At 51.3% G+C, this 19621-nt stretch overlaps 1 protein-coding gene across 1 annotated transcript in view; it reads left to right on the top strand.

Annotated features, from left to right (window-relative positions):
- Nucleotides 1-19621, top strand: part of CASZ1 (castor zinc finger 1) — a 207226-nt gene that overhangs the window by 80728 nt on the left and 106877 nt on the right. The window contains exon 3 of the mRNA XM_040585420.1: nt 16775-16860. Coding sequence (XP_040441354.1) covers nt 16857-16860 — 4 coding nt within the window. The 5' untranslated portion in view covers nt 16775-16856. The remainder of the gene's footprint in view (nt 1-16774; nt 16861-19621) is intronic.

The raw sequence follows: 19621 nt of genomic DNA, 5'->3' as shown, positions 1-19621 counted from the left end.
CAGCTTGCATTATTTACACAGAGCTATTGAATCTGTCCCAGTATTCAGGACAGCCTGACAGAACCCAGCCTCCCTCTGTAAAGGTTAAACAGGCTGGGTCCCCTCACAACGTGGGCTTGGTGCTTGGGAAATGCACGGCTCTGAAGAGCTGCCTCCCCCCACTCACCCCCTTTTCATTTTAGCTCAGAAAGGTTACCCTGCGGTGCCTGGGACTGGGACGTGGAGGGTGGTGGAGAGTGTGTGTGTCTCTTTAAATGCTCTTTGTGTCAGCGTGATAAGGAATTTGATGGCTTTATCAGAAATACCAAAGCTTTATTTAGCAGGGTGAGGCGAGCGCCACTCGGCTCCACACAATCTGCTGATAAATTGGGAAAAAAAAAAAAAAAAAGGAAAAAAAAAAAAAGCAGTGGGGGGAGGAAAGTCTAAACTTTCCCTGGTTGCCTTTGGGCATGGCCCAGCTTCCAGGGGATGTGGTGCTGGGCATTCCCTGCCCAACAGCAGCTGCTCTGGATGGTGAGGCCAGGTGTGTATTAGTGTCCTTGCTCAAGACCATGAGACCAGGGCGCTTTCAAAGGACAGAAGCAACTTGGTTTTATCCCATTTCATCTTTTGGTGTCCCCAGTGTTCACCTAGTTGTCTCTCTCACATACTCCCTTTTCTTATCTTTTCCCCAGTTTGCTGCATGTCTTATCTTCCCTTTCACCTCTGCCTATGGTACTCAAGCATTTTTGGCCAACATCTGGTGTATTATACATGCCTTTGGATATAAAAGCCTTAGTATTCTTTCTGCATCCCTCAGGCAATGGATCTCAACAGGTTTGGGTTTGACTGGTCTCTGGGTCTTACCTCCTTTACCTGGAGTCCGCCTGCCAGATCATATAAGTGGGAGGCACAGGCAGCAAGGTGGAAAAGAGAGGTGTCTCATGGAGTCATTAGGCACGGTGCAGAGGGGACTTTTGCAAAGCAACCCTTCAGCAGAAAGATGAGGCCAGCATGGGACTGGCAGGGAGCGTGCAGCTGGGATGAGGAACACCCCCATTAGACCCAGACTAGGTCTCTGTCCCAGCCCGGATTAGTAATCCAGCTGCAGGAGGACAGGGCATATCCATCCACCCTTGGATCTTGCTGTCCTCCCAGTGTCTCGCTGAGCTGTGGGAGGATGTCTGCTGGTGCTAACTCTGGTGCTCCTGCTGGCAGTGGGCATACCTCGGGGGGAGAGTGGGCTTGGTTGAAGAGCTAATTTGGGTGAGCTGCTGCTCTCCCAGAGAAGATACATAGTCTGAATTAGACTATTGCAGACCACCATATCGCGGGGACCCCCTGCAGTCAGGGCAAAAATGAGTCTGAGAAATCTTCTCTTCAGTCTGCTGTTGATGGGTTTAGGGAAGGCAGTGCTGAGTGAGGAGGCTGGGATGCATGACCCCATCCTGCTAGCACTGTATAATGTTTATGCTGCTTAGCTTCTAAATGGGCTAAACCTTGATTTGGTGGCTAAATTGCAGAACTGGGAGTCAAGCCTCCTGGTCTCCAGCCACAGCTTTTCTACCAGCTCCCCCATGGAAATCTGCTGCCTTCTCCTTGCCTCTGAAAGCACTCCATGCACGGGAGTAGAGCAGCACCCAGGTTTGCAGCAGAGTAAGAAGGAGCATGCAGTTTTTCCAAAGGATGCACATTGCCCTGGCTCCACCAAGGTCAAAGTAATTGCGCTGCCTTACTGAAGCAAGTCTGGCCCCATGTTTCTGTAGCACTTTGAGGTCCGAGTTGGGAGGAGCTAGAGACAAACCCAGTATTTCTCCTGATTTGTGTTTATCATTAACACATGCCATCTATTATATATTGTTACCATGTTTTGTTGTTCATCGCGTGCCTGCAAGCAGGCCACACACATTGTGACAGTTCTGGTCCCTTCCTGATCTCGTGCCTCTACACCTTTTCTTTCCATCCTTCTGTTCATTCTTACTCCTCCTCTTTCCTTTCTCTCTTTCTTTTGATTTTTCCTCTCTTCTCGGCTTGCACGCACGCACACACACAAACACATACACACACAAAGCTCTTTCACAGTTGGATCATCTGTTCCTGGCTCTCACCCACGTCTCTTTTTGATGTGGTTTCTAGAGGGTTTGGGCCAAGTCCCCCATTTTTCTCTCTGTCATCAAGAAGCCTGCTGCAGGCTCTGATTCCAGCCGGATCTGGTTAACTCTCTTAGGAAACCTTGCCACCTACCAGAGTAAGACTGGTGCTGTAAGCTTGGCCGGAAAGGAGAAAGAAGGCTTGAGCTGCTCTAAGTTACAGCCTGATGTTCTGGACAGTTACTCATGATTTACGCTAATGTCCCTGAGCACAGAACAAGGTCCTGAGTTGATGCAGCATGGAGCGTCTGGAGGCACTGGCTGTGGAGCTGCTGCTTTAGAAGGTCTGTTTCCCTTGTTGGGGTTGTGTGGTGCTTCTCCTCCACAAAGCTGGCTGCAGAGGGGCAGCACCTCGAGCTCTAGGCAGGGCTGTGGCTCTCAGCTCTCATTCTGGGGCTTCTCATAAGGATGTAAAGCACATTTGGTCTTGGTCTCGGCCTGGGGCATCTTTTGGCTTGCTTGAAGGCCTGTCTAGTGCATTGCTGTCCCTCTAGCTACTGTATGGGAAGGCAGCCTGTTCACTTGCGCACCAAGTCAGAGAGAACCACGGTTCTTGGGACATGCTACTTTCAGTCCTACAGGCAATTCATCCTCCTTTGGAAGGCAGTGTAAATGTGGTGGAATTGTGCATGTGAGGGGCTGAGTAGACAAGTCTAGAAGAGGCTTAACAGCAATGAGTTTTAAATAACCACTCTTCTCTGGAAGATTTCAAAGATCCCAGGTCACTTTTTGGAAGAGAGGCTTTCCTGAGTGCTCCTTGTCTGACTTCTCTCTCTGCACTGTGGTAGCAGAGCGGCTGCATCACAGCTGGCTGTGCTCCGAAGTGCGTTGGAGTCCCCTGGGGGCTGCTGTTAATAGTTGTGCTTTCAGCACAGAGCGGGTGGATTGGACAAGAGGACAGAGGCAGGGGACACAGCACTCTCTTCTCAACACCCTTCTTGTGAACTGCCTGCTCAAGCTGTTGTTGTGGCTTGACTCAAATCCTGTTAAGTCAGTGGCAGAACTTTCACCAACATCAGCCCATGGGCCAGTAAAGAGCAAATCTTGTCAGTCAGGTCAGTTCCAGGGCCAGGGATGGGTTTAGGGAAGAAATACCTGAGAGACAGTTTGCTTTAATAAAATAGGGAGGGAAGTGAGAGTAGATTGCTTTGGGCATGGGTAATGGGGCATGGAGACCTCGCTGACTCAGCCAGCACTGCAAACTCTGTCCTGGTCACTCAAGCTGTGGCTTCTTGTCCTCTTGTCTGAAATGAGCCCATCATCTCAGCCTGCTACCCAGCAAGCTCGTGTGCCCTGCCAGAAAGCATCTTTCCGTGTGGCACTAACTGGCCCTTGCTGGCTGTGCCAGCCAGGAGCTGGGGCTGGAGGGGCTGTGGAACCTGGACCCCTTTGCCTTCCCTTGCAGCTCAGTGATGAGGTGAGGACAGTTTGCCCCATGGTTGCCCAATGCTGCTCTGTGCATGCAGCCTGCACGCAAACCTTGTATTTTCTGCAGCTGGTGATCCTGGACTAAATTTGTTCCTTTCTAAAGGGAAAATTTGCATAGAACGGGCTAAAAGGCCTCGGACTCCCCCAGTGTGGGCCTGGGGTGCTGGGACAGCACAGCTCCTCCCTGAAGCTGGCTAATAGAAATCAGTCCTGATTAGGATTAGTCCAGCCAGCACTGTGCTGGCAGCCTGATAATCTAATAAAAATTCCCAGGATTGGTTTACTCTGGGGAGGATTTGCGCTGGACGCAGGAGGAGCAGGATTAGCCCAGATGTGTTAGGGAAGGGAGGGCAGCTGAGGGAGGATGCAGAGAGGGTGGGGGGAGCAAGACAGACAGCAAGAGTAAGTGGAAGTGACAGGGTCAGACCGGGCCTTTGTCCTACAGCCTGATTAGAGAGTCTGCCCCCAGTTTCTTACACTTTGGGATGTTGTCGGACAAACTGGAGCTTCAATCTGTCAGAGTGCAGTAGAGATTGGAGTTGACGTCCCGGGAACATATTCCTTGCTGTGCAGAAATCCAGCCCTGCTGGGAAAATGTAAAATGCCCATCCCAGCCCCCTCTAAGCAGGAGGAGGTGTGAGCTCAGCTTCTTCCTTCAGCTATGTTGGGTGATCGGGGATAAGTAGCAGAGAAGCTTGTCCAAAAGCAGATATCTGCCATGGTCCATATCCAGTTCCCTATTGGTCTCCCCAGCTTTATCTCGTCATGGAGAGGAAGTCCTGGAAGCCAGATTGTGGCTCTCCAGCTTAAATCACCAGGCTTTGTTTGATGTGGTGGCAAAGGCACCCACCATGTGTGAGCGAGAACTCGGCAGGAGATCCCTGTTCCTCCAGGGGGTCACAAGGTGGGCAGAAAAGCTCCTTTGTAGGCAGGAATGAGGCCTGAGGCTGCAGGCAGTGACTCTTCATACTGGAGGTGCCAAGGACTTCCTTGGCTTTGGTCATTGAGGAGGAGCCTTAGTAGGGAAGGCAGAGCAGGAAGGTCTTTTGCAGGCAGTATTAGCCAGACCCCAGCTGTGCAGGCACTGAGGAACATGCTTCACAGTGTTGCTGGTTTTTAGCAGCCCTGAGAGCGCTCAGTGTCCCACCTTGAGTTGCCTGGGGAGGTGCTGGTGTGTCTGGTGCGGTGCACAGGCATGGGGAGCTCCTGTCAGCCCTCATCTGGCTGTGCTGTTGGTTAGCAGAGGGAACCCAAACTGCCTTTTTGCTGCAGGGCTTCTCAGCCTGTAGCCCCTGGAATGACTGTGAAAACTAGAAGTAACCCTGAAATGTGTATAACCATTCCCATAATTTTAAAGGAAGAATATGCAGGGGAAGAAGAACAAAGACTCAGAGTTTTCACCTAGGTGTTGCACAAGATGATCTGTGGATTATTTCACCCATGTTCTAGTGCATCATCTAAAGGTGTCTTGACGGTGTGCTCCAGCTTCCTCAGCTGTGTTATTTAATGCTCCCTAGACAAGGCAGGAGAGAAAAGAGCCCCACAACCTTCTGAGCTCACCCTTTAACCCCCACTGTTAGTCCCTTCTCCTCCCCTTCAGCTCATCTGGACTGCCTCATCTGTTACTTGCCTGGGAAGGTCATCACAAAATCCGAGACTTTAAATGTATCTTATCCTTCTGGGGACACTGCAGTTGGGTCAGGATGCCTGCAGAGAGAAACCCTTCAGAGCACTGAGTGAGGAATCCTGCCTGGAGCAGAAGGACCAGAACAGCCATTCCAGATGTTCCTGGACACAAGGCAGTAGCTGTATAGGATGCAAACCCCCTGCTGGTGTCTGAACTCCACAGAGAAATGCCCTCAAAGCTCCAGAGTCTGCAAATTGTGTCAGGGGTTTTTCTCCCCCTTTAACATCTGCAGCTACTGTGGATGGGTTGGAGCATTTCCCAGCTGAGTGCATCTCTCTAGGGACCAGCATCCTAACAGCTCTGGGGTCTGGCAATTGTTTGGGAAGTACCCCCTAATCATCAACCCCCACCCCCAAAAAGAAAGAAAGAAAAAGGCTCTAAGATGAAACCAAGATAACTAAATAACGAGAGCACTGTCCTCTCCAGGCTCGGGTAGCTGCATATATGATTGTCAACTTGATGAAATCCCCCCGGATGTAATGAGCTGATTTTCTGCTGTTAATATTGCATCTGCTGATGAAGGATTCGTTAGGATAATGGAACGAAGCTAAAATATAAATGACTCGCTGTCAAGAAGCAGCTTTTGCTTGTGTTCTCCTGACAGTTCATTGGCCACGGCGAGGGAGTTTTGTGTGCTCCACACACATTTCTGAGGTGTGTGCGATTATTTGGTCCTGCATGTACAGGAACACATGTGTCAGAGTATGTTCCCCATGAGCCAGTTGCCCTGGTGGCCTGGAAGCCCACAGCATGCACCCATCCTGACTTGCTGGCACACTGCTGGGCAGCTGAGGCACTGGTGTTTTGCTCTATGCCAGTGACTGGTGCTTTTTGCCTGCCAGTGGGGACCCAACTGTGCTGCTGTCAGCAGCGGCCAGAGAGTTACTCCCTTGCTGGGCTGAAGCTGCCAGGAGAGGTGAGGGAAGATGTGCTGCTGGAAAAGTGTCTACTCCTTTATCCAGGTCTTTTTCATATCTGGCATGTTCCTTTTTTCATTTTGTTTTGTTGCCAAAGTTGCTGGATATTCGTTCTGAACAAGAAAAATCAGTTTAAGCATGTTGGAAAGTTAAACTGATCTTTGCTCACAAAGCTTTTTGAAATGCAGAGTATTATTTTCATTGGAAAATGCAAAAAAGATTTTGATAAAAGTGGTATTATTGCTGAGTAGCAATCTGACATCTGTGCAGAAAATCTCAAGGTTCCACTGTATGTTTTGAGAGATGGGATTGTTTTTCCTGGCAGAAAGTAAAATGGAACCAGCTCCGTCACTGAAGGGATTTCCACTTTAATGGAATTTCGCACACTCACCCCAACACTAGTTTGCTCATCCCATTTCAGGGTTGTGTGCACGCATCTGAGCGTGCGTTAAATCTTTGTTATCAGATGTGCAGGGAGGAAAACCTAAGAATATGCTTACAAGTATCTTTGGTATCTTAGACTTTCTGTACATTTCATGATGCATTAACCAAAACATAACATTGCCAACCCCTCCTTTTACCCTCTGCTTAAGGACATTTGGTGTTTTCCCTTAAAGCCCATGTTCCTGGACGCAGGAGACCAAATAAGAATTTTGGCTTTCATTATTTGTTTGGGTTTTTTAGTTTTTAATCACAGTTCTCTCTCTTCTGATTACCAAGGATTAAAAAAAATAAAGAAAAAAAAAAAAGAATGAAAATGTGGACTGTAATGGCTCAGAAATGAAATTTTAAAAGGCCTTGTTTTCTATTATTATTTTTCAAATTGCATTTTTCAGCCAATAATGTTGGGGATTGGAGCAGTGATTTTTTTATTGGCTTTTTTTTTAATAGCTGGAGCTGACACTCTCAGATGTGCTGTTTTTCCAGAGGTGTGAGGTAGTGGTGTCCCAGCCCCTCTAACCTGCACAGCTTTGGTGGATGCTCAGACTCCTCTCCAGTCCAGCAAAGCCTTGCCTGGCCCGGCTCTACTTTTGGAGAGTTCCTCTCACTGTTCAGACTCTTCTAGCGAGGAACATTGGTGGTTTAATTGAATCATTCTTTACAAAAGACCATGAATATAAATGATGGGGGAGGGGGAAGATACATGAATATGATGCTAGAAATTTTGCATTGAAATATATTTGATGGAAAACAGCTTTCTGATGAAGTGAAATTTAGAGCATGTGCCTCTGTGTGTGTATGAACACGTATGTATCACTTTCTCAGCATTTCTCGTGAAAACATTTCTTTGCTCTTCCTCATGATAAACACTACATTTTTAAAAGAAAATTCTCATTTAAAAAATTACTTCCCTCAAGATATGTGGCAGGAAAGAACAGTCCTTTTCTGACCAGTGTTGCATGCACATTTGAGCTACTTGTGCAAACTTGAGGAGGTGGGTGAGGTGGTGGTCCCTTACACTGGGGCGAAGTGCAAGGGACCGTGAAGTCCAGTGCTGGCTGCATGCATCTTCCCTGGCCCTTTCCACCCGAACCCCTAAAGATGGCTCTGTGGCAGGGCTCTGGCATGCCAGAAAAGGCAGACCAGGGACACTTTCCAGGGGTTCAGAGTTACTCCGAGTGGGAAAAGTTACACCCGGTGCAGAAAAGGTGGAAAGCTTTTTGTTTCCACGCTTTCTATTGCACAAGCTTGAAAGTCCTGGACTCACAGAGGAAGAAGTTGGTGAACAATTTGCCATTTCTTTGCTGCCTCTTGGCGATAGTAGCATAGCCAGTCCCAGGCAATTGAAAGACATAATCTGGGCTCCAGAAATGTGAGATCAGCTTAGAGGTTTTGAGATGGAGTAGGTAAATAGTGAAGGGTATGACATTCTTGGACCTGCTTTCTGAATCCTTCAGCCGTTCTGTGCTTTTTTCTGCAGTATTAGCCTTGGCAAGGGAGAGGAGGTGGGCAGGGAGATCCGACCAGTATCCTTCCCCCTTGGCATCTCTGAGGCTTTTTATACCAGTTGCTTAAAGGCAAAGAGCCAGATCCCAGGCCAGCATAAACCAGCACAGCTCTGTCGGTGTCAGCAGGGCCTCCCTGCTTCACACCCACTCGGGCTTTCCTCCCACTGTCAGGGAAATTCTTTTGAGGAATTTGGTTGCAAATTCAAGCACTGCTTGGCTGGGACAGAGTGCCTATGTTAAGGAGGGAGCCCCTTGGCTCTGGGGGCTTGTTGGCGTTGGGCAGGCTTGACCTACAGCAACCAGCCTGCAGGGAAACCACAGACCCTCTCTCCCCAAATCCTCCACTTTGGTTTTTCCTCCATTACCACTCTTGTCTAGGTACCCCCAGGGCCTAGCAAGCCCCGTCACCTCTTCCCACATACCAGGTCTCTTGGGCCACCACTTGGAGTGTATATGTATGTTTCTGTGTGTCACACTTTTTTTTTTTTCTGGGGTCCCCTGCTTCATCATTATCTTAATCACTGTTGTGTTAAGTTTCATGCTTCCTTTGACCTTTATTTTCGGCCTGGTTATGCTGTTTATCTGCCTCTGACACTTGTCCCCTGGTGCTATTGCCAGGGAAACCCAGCACAGAGGCCTTTCCCTTTTCCCCCACCCCCTTGTCCCTTTCTGTTTAATTTTTTTCTTTCCTCTTTTTTCTTTTTTTGTCTTTTAACATGGTTTTCCTAAAAAGTTTTTTAATCAATCAAATTTGAGGCAGAAAATAGGCTTGGTCACGCCTGGTCCTTGGGTCGTGTGACACTCACTCAGGGTCCTGACAGCTCCTCAAAGGGGGCACCCGGGACGAGGAGGGGGGGCCGGCAGCGCGTTTCCCCAGGAAAGGGCCCGTTTCCATGGCACTGCCCCCACCTCTCCGCCATCCGCCAGCCCGACATGGGCCTGAGGCTCTTCAAAAGGGGGCGTTGGGAAGCGTGCGTGTGTGTGGGTCTGGGGAACAAAACGGTGGTGCGGGGGCGGCGGCGGCGGGGGCATGCTGGCTGCGCTGACAGCTGCTGGGGTTCTCTGCCGCTGGAGCTCGTGGGGAGCCAGCGGGAGCGACAGCGATTGAGCCAGGGCCCCAGCCAAATCCGCATAATCAGGGGCTTTTCATAAATGCCCCATTTTTCATCCCCATCTAAAGCATTTGCTCCAAGAGAGCCGGGAGCCCTGACATGGAGAGACAGTGCTCCTGAGTCCTGATGCACGTCCCCGGCTGTGCCCTCCTCACTTGCTCTGCTCCCCCTGCACCCTCCTCCTCCTCTGCGCTCATCTCCGTAGGCTGGCAAGCGCCCGCTCCTCTGCTGAACTGCAGCTGATGCCCCTCTGGCTTTGGTAGGGGCCTGCCAGGGCTGGGACGGTGGATGGAGCGTGGAGCCAGCCACATGGCTATGTACGTGGTGTCAGGTCCCACCACAGCAGGACCTGGGCTCTATGTGCCTTGCCATCCTTGGCACTGTGGCTTTGCCCTCAGGTCCCCCCTGCTTCTATCACCTCTGCCTCTCCCCACCCTTCCCTGGGACACCACTTACCCTTCTGCTACCTTCATCCGAGGCACTGTGCTGAGGACTTTAAAGCCCTTTTCTTCACCCCCCTCCCCTTCTCAAGCTCTCTTCTTTCACTCTGCTCCCTCCTGTCCTTTTTTTCCCCATGCCCTTTCCAGTGCTCCATTTGTGCAGGGTCTTTTTCTCTCTCTCTTTTTTATAATTAATGATTAGTTTTAATTGGTTTGCTTAGGCAGCCTGACAGCAAATTAGCAGGAGCCAGCCCAGGGCTGTGAATGCCAAGTTTGGGGACTGCTGTGCTTTACAGATGTCAGGGCGGGAGGTGAACTCCTTGGGAGCCTCCCTCGGCCCCCCGTCTCCTGCTGTGCTTGGCAGTGCTGTGGCTGTGCTGCGAGGTGGGGGGCCAGGGCCTTTCCTGGTCCTGGGTGCCATCAGTGCTGGGAAGCTGGGACTGGCAGTGGACTGGGATGAGCAGAGCTGCTGCTGTCTCCCATCCCTCTGTCCCGTGCCTGACTCCAGCACTCCAGAGGTGACCAACAAGCGCTGAGACGCAGGATTCCCTCCAGGATGGCCCCTGTCCTTTTCTACTGCCCAGCACCAGTTTTTCTCCTTCTTTCTGCATCACCTTATTGAGCTGGACTGGGCTCTGCTCAACAGGTCTGAGCAGAGGGGGAAAGGGTGAGAGGCAGGGCAGGGTTTCCCTGGGGAGTGCTGTGCCGAGGGGGAGACCTTGGCAGCAATGAAGCAGGCGGCTCTACCCAGTGCTAAAAGGCAGGTAATGGGGAAGGGGTGGGAAGGGAAGGGGGGCTTTGCTCTTTTCTTCCTTCGCAGTGATTTCCCTTTGCTTTGCTTTTCTTTTCTTTGCCTTTTTTATAGCTCCCATTTTTCTTTTTTATGAGAGAGAAACTGCAGGGTTCTCCCAGGGCTGGGAAGAGCGCTCGGTCCCAGGCTGCTCCCAGCCAGATGGAGGGGAAGAGAGGGGGGGGCAATGGGCCTGTAATCCTGGCAGGAGAGTTTTCCTGGTTAAAGAGGATTGGGGATGGAGTCTAGGACATTTCAGCATGTTGTTTTAGGAAGAAGGGGCAGACCATGACCTATTCAGGATGCCTTTTGCCTTCATTTTCACCACAACTTTGCTGAGAGCACTGGTGACTGTGTAGCCCTAACAGTCAGTGGATGTCGCTGGTTCGTATTGCGCTACCGGCATTGCCTCGTAATGGCAGGCGAGAAAGGGGAAACGGGAGATAACACAAGCTTTCCCTCTCCTTCAGCCCATGCGTCTTTCCCTGAGCAGCCCAAGAGCGGTAGGAGATGATAACTGCGTGTGACTGTGGTGAGACTGTGCAGGACTCTGTCCCAGCAAGCGTGGGGTGTCCTTCAGCTGCCCCTCGCTCTGCCTGGTTGGTCGTGCTGGTTCCTCACCTTGGCTCACCAGTTTATCCCCCTGCACAGGCCAGCCTTGGCCCAGTCTGGGGACATTTCTGTGCCACCATCCCATCCCCTCACTCCTGACAGAGGGTGTGAGTGGCATTCCTCTCAGCATCAGCGCCTGGACAGGGTCCATGGCCCAGAGCCCAGGCTGGGCTCACAGAGGAAAGAGGTGAGGTTTATATCTGCCTTTTGTTCTGAAACATCTACTCAGCAGATGACAAGGCCCAACTGTATCTATAGAGCAGCCAGGATGTTCCAGCCCTTCTTCAGAACCAAGAAGGCTTGCCAGGCTGGTGACAGTAGTGGGTATTTCTTGTCCTCAGCAATTCTGGACCTTCTCAGTTGTCCTTGCTTCAGGTGTTAATGGGTGCTTTTGCCCTTTCTGGACACCAATCCAACCCTCCAGTTGAGCGCTAATAGCTACTTATGCCTTTTTATGGAATCCAGGGCACATGTAGAACTGAAATCAGAGGGATCTGATGTCTTCCTAGAATTTCTGTCATGGAGGAACAGCCTTTTTGTCAGTCACAGAGGTCCCTGCTGCATTCCAGATTCATGAAAGATGGAAGCCAGTGCAAACATGTCTGCTGGCAGATCTGTGTGTTGTTCAGCTGTGAGCGTACTGGCAAACACCATGCTGTGATACCTCGCTGCAGCCTGGCCCCTTCCCCAAAGACTCATACATTTAGAACTCACTCAGGTGAAAATACTGATAATGCACGTAGAGACTGATGCTGTGTAGGTGTCCCCTGAGGCTCAGAGGCTTTGGTCGCAGTGCTTTCTCGACTGCCCCTGCCCTGTTCAGGACATCTTGCTGTGCGCACACACAGAGCTCAAGTGTCACTCCCTGGTCTTGCTGTGACCTCAAGAGAGAGTCCTCACATGGCTTTCCCAGTGTTTTGGACCTTAGTTGAGCTTTGGGCCTCTGCAGAGCAAGGCTAGGGATAAGCCCTCTTTTCCTGGGGAGAGGGGGAGAGAGATGAGGGAGAAGTGTGGAAAAATACCTGCTAGAAGAGACACTGAGACCTCCCAGCTCATTTCACTTCTGTGTGATCTTTGCTTATTCGTACAGCTGATGTCCATGCAATAGCAGAAGATGCATTTTGAATTGCTGCATGTTCTGTGTACTTGGGAAGTCCTCTTTTCCTTTTCATACACATCCACACTCTCAGGAGGTGTTTTAAGACCCTTTTCATTTTCTTGTCAGCTGTTTACATTTCACTGCACTTCACTGAGCCAGAAGGGGCTCAAGGAGTTGGCCAATATGCCCTCGTGTGCCAGCAAGACTGGGACAGATCCAGCTGAGTCTGGTTATGACCCGGGCTGTGTCATCTGTTGGTCAGTCCCATGTTGGCTGGTGACAAGGAGTAAGTCACGCTCAGACTTCATTTGCCGGGTGAGGCTTGGGCCAGGCCAGGCGTGTGACCGTGTGCCCAGACCCTGTGCCACAGCTCCTACAAGGGAGGCACTTGCGGCACTCGGCAGAGAGCTCAGGAACTGGCAGCGCTGTGGTGCTGGATTCCCACCCATACAGCTGAGCTCAGGGTGAGGGGCACTTGCTTTGCTGCTTACCAGGTTTATTGCTGATACTAGACTGATCAGGTATTGGTAGTGCCACTGGAGCGTCGGGCGCTGTACAAAGTTAAAGGAAGGCACAGCTCCTTCCCCCTGAGAGTAGCCATTGCTCTCCCTGGTGTCAGACCTGCCTCCTCGCTAACCATTGTAGCAATGTGGGTGCCAGTATTCGATCTCGCCCTTTGCAGTTTAGGGGACTCTATTATAATTGTGTAGTTCTTTACAACTGAAGAGCAGCTGAGGATCACCGGCTCTTTCACCATAGAGCTATGGGAGGGAAACTGAGGCATGGAGCTGAAGGTGCCTAAAGATGCCCTCAGAGTTCCCAGAGTGACTCGCTGAAGGGTTATCCTGTCTGGGGTCCTCGTTTGCACACCCCACAGGCTGACAACACAACCCATTGGTGCAAATGAAAGCGAGGGGAGCAGAAAGCAGTGATGCCTCCTGCCCTGCCATGCATTTGGCTTGGCTTGCCGCCCTTCCTCTCCTCTTCTTCCCCTGGCACTCCTCGCTGCCAGCACGTGCCCTCAGTCCTGCCTCGGCCGACAGCCCGAGCCGGCTCCTTTAAGGCAGGCACGCCAGGGAATTGTGTGTGGTGCCAGCCTTCACTGCGAGTGCCTCTCCCGCTTCCCCCTCGGAAAGTTTCCTGCCCAATTGTTATGTGCGATCCGATCTGAAAGTTGCTCTCTAAGCTTCTTGTCACATTTTGACTTAATGAAGTGCAACTGGAGTGGGAATTGGGGTTCATCACGCCAGTCTCACTGCGCTCCCTTGTTGTCAGAAAACAGGGGCGGTTGGGGACCGTAATGCAACGCTGCAAGTCGTTATCATTCCGGTCAGTCTGTTTAACACAAAATTAAACAAAGAACTAATTAGTGCCTCATGAATTAATAAATGCGCAGTTGCCGGGTAGGAAGGGGAGGAAGGAAAAAAGGTTGTTGAAGGAAAGATACTGAAAAAGTCGAATTAGGATGTTGTATCAAGGGGAAAAAAAAAGTCTGAGTCCACTTTGGTGAAGAGTTTGGATCCATTGGTTTCCTTGGAATAAGCTCCCCTCCTCATCCTGCATCCTGCTTGTCAGCTCTGGAGCAGTGATGTACAGTCAGGCACAGCGAAGAGGCAGCCTTTCAGTACTTAAAAGGGTCTTATAAGAAAGATGGGGACAAACTTTTCAGTAGGGCTTGTTGTGGTAGGACAATGGGTAATGGTTTTAAACTGAAAGAGGGTAGATTTAGACAAGATATAAAGAAGATATTTTTTTCGATGAAGGTGGTGGGACACTGGCAGAGGTTGCCCAGAGAGACGGTAGATGCCCCATCCCTGGAAATGTTCAAGGTCAGGTTGGATGGGGCTCTGAGCAACTTGATGAAGTTGAAGATGTCCCTGCTCACTTCAGGGGATTGGACTTGGTGACCTTTAAATGTTCCTTCGGACACAAACTGTTCTGTGATTCTGTGATTTCTTCACAACGTTCCCTAGAAGCTGGAGCTGGGATCCACAGGCCAGTAGCCAGATACAAATAATTGTCTGAAGAGCTTTATGCTCAGATGTTGGAGCCGAGAGGTGGAGCTGGGGGGAAGCACTTCCTTGGAAAGGAGGGAAGCTTTGAAGATGGTAATGGCGAGCAAGTCTCTTCTTTTTGTCTGAACGCTTTGGAGCTTTTTACTTGCTGGTGATGGGTATTGTGTCATGGCTGGGTCCTGTCCCCAAAAGGTTCTTCTGCCTCTGACTCAGTGGAAAGAACCAGCACTTGGTCTCCCGAAGCAGAGGAGCGGGCTGGAGCACGTAACAGGGGAAGTCCCCCAGAGGAGGGCAAGGTGGGAAGAGGAGGAGGGCTGGCAGTGTAGTAAGCGGGAAGAGGGACAGGGTGAGGTGGCAACCATGGCTTCAGAGGTGGCAACACGTTGCTCATTTTTCTGGAGAATCCAAGATTGTCACAGTAACAGCATGTAATCTCAGATTAACTGTGTCCCAGCATTGCTCCCCCTGCTCCTCACCCTGTCGGTGCTGGCCAGCCTGGCTTCCTGCATGGAGGAGTGCAGTGCCGGGGAGGACGGCCGGTGCTCTCACAGCGGAGCTGGGCGCACGGGCTGTGCTGGGCGCCCACCCGGCTGGCCAGCCCCGCAGGTGCCGTGCCATGCCACACTGCAAGCGAGCGGGCTCTGCTCTGGCGCATTGTCAGGCAGGGAAGCAGGCAGAGCTGGGGGAGGGAAGAGTCCATCCTTAAGAGGACATGTCAAGTACAATTAGCGTTATCTGTCTAAATATGTACTGGGAACACAGAATACAAGAGGAGGCCTGGCTGGCTTTAATGGAGACATATGCAAGGTCATATTGCCTCATACAATCCCCCAATCTGATTTGGGGATTACACATTCTAAGTAAATTGGCGTTATTCCTCTTGCATCATTGATAAGCTGCAGCCGAAAGAAGGGGAGTAAAAAAAACAATTAAAAACTCAGACCCAAGAATTGACTGTGCACAGGGGCGAGGGAGTGAAGCCAGGAAGGCAGAGAGAGTTACAGGCAGAGAGCTCAGGAAAGGGGGAGAGAACAAAAGGGAAGGAGAGAAAAAAAGAGCGTGACAGAATGGCAGAGAAAGCGATGGAAAGAGCAAGGAAGAAAGGGAGAACAAAGGGAAGAAAAAGGTGGGAGAGAGGATGAGAGTGCCAGAAGGACAGAGGGTGCCAGGGTGGGAGAAGGGACCTCAAGTGGGGGAGCTGTTACTCCAGTCATGCCCTCAGCCTTGTTAGCACCAGAATTTGAGTGTGAAAGGAAGGAGCCAGGCTGGTTACGCGTCTTCCTCACCCGAGGGGCTCCCTGTGCTCCGTGTCCATCCATCCATCTGGGATATCTCACCAGCTCCTTCCCACTCTGGGACCCAGCCAACACCAGGCATCTATCTTTGGCGCAGCATGCAGGCAGTGGTGGAGTGTGAGTGATGGGAGGAGGCCATCCACACACACGGTGCACCAGGGCCCCACAACACAGGGGCAAACCACAGTGGCAGCACAGAGTCCCCAGAGCCAAGTCCCTCTCACTTTTGCTCTCTGAGGGGCTAAAGCTGAACCCCTACAAGTGGCTGAGTCGGAGTCGCAGCACACACTGCTGCAGCCTGGAGAGGGAGGCATGCTGTGAGCCAGCGCTTGATACAGATGGTTGGGGCTCCTGGATTCAACCAGGGCTCACTGTGTGTGACCTCGGGGCAGTTTTTCATTTTACTGCCGTATCTCAGGCAGTTGTGATAGCTGTTTCGGCAGGGTGGCAAAACCAAGACTGCAGGAATGGGCCAAGCACTCTTGCCGTTGTGCATGAAATCACCCTGTGCTTCCTGCCACCTTCCAGCTCCAGGAGAGGGAAGTCCCTGGCTGGCTGGCTGGCTGGCTGTGGAGCAGTCCTCCCCCTCCTGTGAGCTCTCCTCCCACCCTGCCTCTGCAGGATCACCCCCTCCAGAAGTCTCATGGCACGGCTTTTATGCTCTGTCACATTTTTGGAACATATGGTTTTAAATAATTCAATTCACTTTTCGTGTGTTTTGCTGTGACTTTTTTTCCTGGTCCCTTTTCTCTTTCCTCCTTGCTCTGCATTCTCCAGGAAGGAAGACACATAGTTGACTGGATAAAGGGGTTCAGTGCCTTGGGACCCAGTGTGGCACCACATCACCTTGTGCCCCGTTGCTGTGCAAGGGAGGTCTCAGCGTTAGCCCACTGGTGAACCTCTGGGAGAGAGGGCCAGCAGAGGAATGGGAAGATTGGAAAGGGAAAAATTTAGCATGGAGAAGAAGGCATCTTGGATGTGTGGGCAAAGTATGGTACAGACCAGCATGAGGGCTATCTGTGGTACCTGGGAGGCAGGGTTCAGGCCAGTAACAGCTGCTCTCTCTATGCTAAATTATTCCCAGCCCATGTTAGGAGTCTTGTGCACAGTGAAGCGCCGTGTCTTGTGGTGTGCATGGCACGGCGTGGTGCAGCCAGGAGCAGGAAGGCACTTTGTTCCCGTGTGAAGTCTGAATGTCCCATGCAGCTGGGTTCTCACCCAGCTTTTGTGAGTGTCTGTGCCTTGGCTCGTGGTCAGGTGTGCCCTGTGTATTAACTGGATCCTTTCTCTTTTCCTTCCAGTATGAAGTGAATTTAGAGCTAAAAACGAGGCAAGAAACCTGGTCTTGAAATCTCCGAAAGGTAGGAGAGACTTCAGACTGCAATGGGTATGTCACTACACCCTCCTGGGTTCTCTTTTCCTCTGCGTGTCTCTCACACTTTATGGCCTGCTCACTGTGGCTGTGTCTGCACTAGAACTTCGGGGTTTGGACTGTTACAGAGGTGAAAACAGAAGAAGGTCTAATGCAGACATGGCCTATGTGTGTCCTAATCCTGTCTTTGTCTTTGTACACTAGTTGTTCTGGGCAACTGGTTTTGTCACTGTGGGTTTTCTTGTATACCTTCTCTACTGCCTCTGTCTTTACAGATAAAAAATAGTGTAAGGGCTTTAACAAGGAGAGTACTGCTTTGTCTTCATCCATGTGGGCTAGTGGGAGATCAATAAGGTCCTTTCACTGAATAGGATGCAGTCTCCATCTACTGTGAAGTTCTGCTGAGCTCAGTTCATGTAATTTAAGATGGTGATGTACATGCTTTCCTCCTCTGGCACATTTTTAGCTATTCAGGCTGCTGCTAGCACCATGCAGGTAGGGTGGAAGCAGCTCTGTGTCTCCAGCAGAATCCTGACTTATCTGGATTTTCCTTTTACCTAGACCCTCATGGTCTATGTTACTGAAAAAAACCCGCCATCTTCACAGCCTCCTAGATCTGGATGGTCACTTAGTCCATGCCCGATAAGAATTAGAGGCCTAGAGCCCAAGGAAATGAAAAATTACTGCCTCTCTTAAAAGCCTTGTCTCCATGTGCTGGGTAAGAAGGTCCCTATGTCACCTCAGGTGATGGTTATGGAGAAGTCCGTGCCACACCAAGGCAGTTCCTGCTGCCCTTGCCTCTTCCTCATGGCCCCAGGGGGACCGCAGGGCTCCCTTATGTATCACCCAAAGGGCTCCCACTCTCTTCTGTCTCTGCACTGTACCCTCTGCAGTGCCGCCAAATCTCACCTCTCCCTTTGCTCCTTGCCCTCCCCAGGCACCAAGGCAAATCTGAGACCAGGCCAGGGCAGGAGTGGCAGTGGCGGTGGGGAGGGGAGGGGAGGGGGTGCTCTGCTCAGTGAGACATCCCCTCAGAGGTGCTGGGAGCACTCACTGCGGTGTGCCTGTGCTCAGAGCATCCCTGCAGTAGTGGGGAGCCCTGAGCCCAGCGTCTGGGAGCTCATGGGCTTGAGTCCGAGTGGTATCAGAGGGGCCCAGGCTGGCTGGGGCGGGAGGGGGCCCCAAGCCGGGCTGGGCAGTGTCAGAGGTGACCGGTGGAAGGCCAGTGTTATGTAAATACCACTGCTGTAACATGGCAGGCCTGAATGGCCCTATGCGTCCATCCATCATTGCTGGGGAACAGAAGCCTCCCTGGGAGCACAGGGGGCCGGCAGCGCAGGGCATGCAGACACAGGCAGCATGTGCCCTACTCATAAACTGTTTGTTTTCTTTTTGTCTCTCTCATTTCGGGGCACCCCACCGAGAGCAACTCTCTGTTTTGTCCTTGCAACCTCTCCTCCAGCCTTCCCCCCACCACTTCAGCCCTTCCTTTTCCTCCCTCCTTCCACCGGCCCTTAAAAAAATGGGGGGAAAAAAAAGAAAAAAAAAAGAAAGTCCCCAGTTCACATTGCGGCTTCTTTCTCTGACTTCAAAGGCTCCCCATCATTGTTTGGGATCGGCAGGCAGTGGCCCTGAAAACGTGATCACAGCCGGGCACAGTGTAGGTCACCACCGAGTGCCATGCTCCAAGCGCTGAAAGGAACAGGCGGATTCTTCCCTTTTCATGCTTCACAACCCTGGTTACAGCGCTCTGCCTTGCCCGCGTGCTCCTCACTGCGTGGCTATTCTTGCTCTTTTCTCCTCCTTTTCCTCCCACCCTCCCTGTCTTTTTCTCTCAGGTCCCTCATTTCTGTGTCCATTTGCACTCGTTCTGCCCTTCTCAGTGCCCAGCATCACACACTTTGCACCCTTTCTTCTTTCCATTACTTTTCTTCCTCACTTTCCGCTGCCTGGTATAGCACTGCTGCCTCTCCCCTCCCCCCCCCCCCCCCCCCCCCTTCCCCTTTGGTGCTGTTATATGAATCACTGTTTTCTTTCTCCCTTTTCCCTCTCCCTTTTCCTTTTCCTCATGCTCCCTGTTTCTGTTCAGTAGCAGCCTTCCTCTGACATTTGCCCGCGTTTCTGTCTTCCCTGTGATATCTCACTCACTGTGTCCAAAATTGCGGAGGTTCTGTAATCTCTTGGATTAGCCCCAGGCAGCCTGCAGTCCTGTTCTCCCCACAAGGTGCAAGCTGACTGCTTTCATGTGTAATGGGCTTAATCCCCCAAAATTCAGTGCAGCCTTTTGTGGGGAGGCAGCACACGATGCCTGCCAACAGCGTCAGCTTCCGAACTTGCTCTTTGGCTTTGCTGGTTAACCTGAAAGGAGCTAGCAAGTACAGGTGGTGTTGCAGACAAATTTGTGAAGCCAGGCACTGACTTCACAGACATCACAGGGAAATGGGATACATTTGGATCTTGTAGGTCTCATGTGGAACAGAATGCTGATGGTAGTGCTGGAGGGCAGAGTCAGGCAGGGATAAGGAAGAGTGAAGCAGGCCCAGCGGTTTGAATGGGCATCCCAGAATACTTTTGCACTGGATTTCAACTGGGGAACATCACCTCATTGTACTGAAATTTGGGCATGTGTTGGGCTGCACGGTGAGCCACAGTCAGATTGCAGCTCCTTGCTTGCAGAATATCCCCCCTCGGCGCACCAAGAGTTTCGTTTTGTCTGCAGCAGAACAGCACAGGACTCTGCACCCCTCCAGCACCCACCGGGGTGCAGCTGCCCTGG

Source organism: Falco naumanni, chromosome 3 (assembly GCF_017639655.2).
Source record: "Falco naumanni isolate bFalNau1 chromosome 3, bFalNau1.pat, whole genome shotgun sequence".
Lineage (NCBI taxonomy): Eukaryota > Metazoa > Chordata > Aves > Falconiformes > Falconidae > Falco > Falco naumanni.
This window is presented reverse-complemented; position numbering and strand designations above follow the sequence as displayed.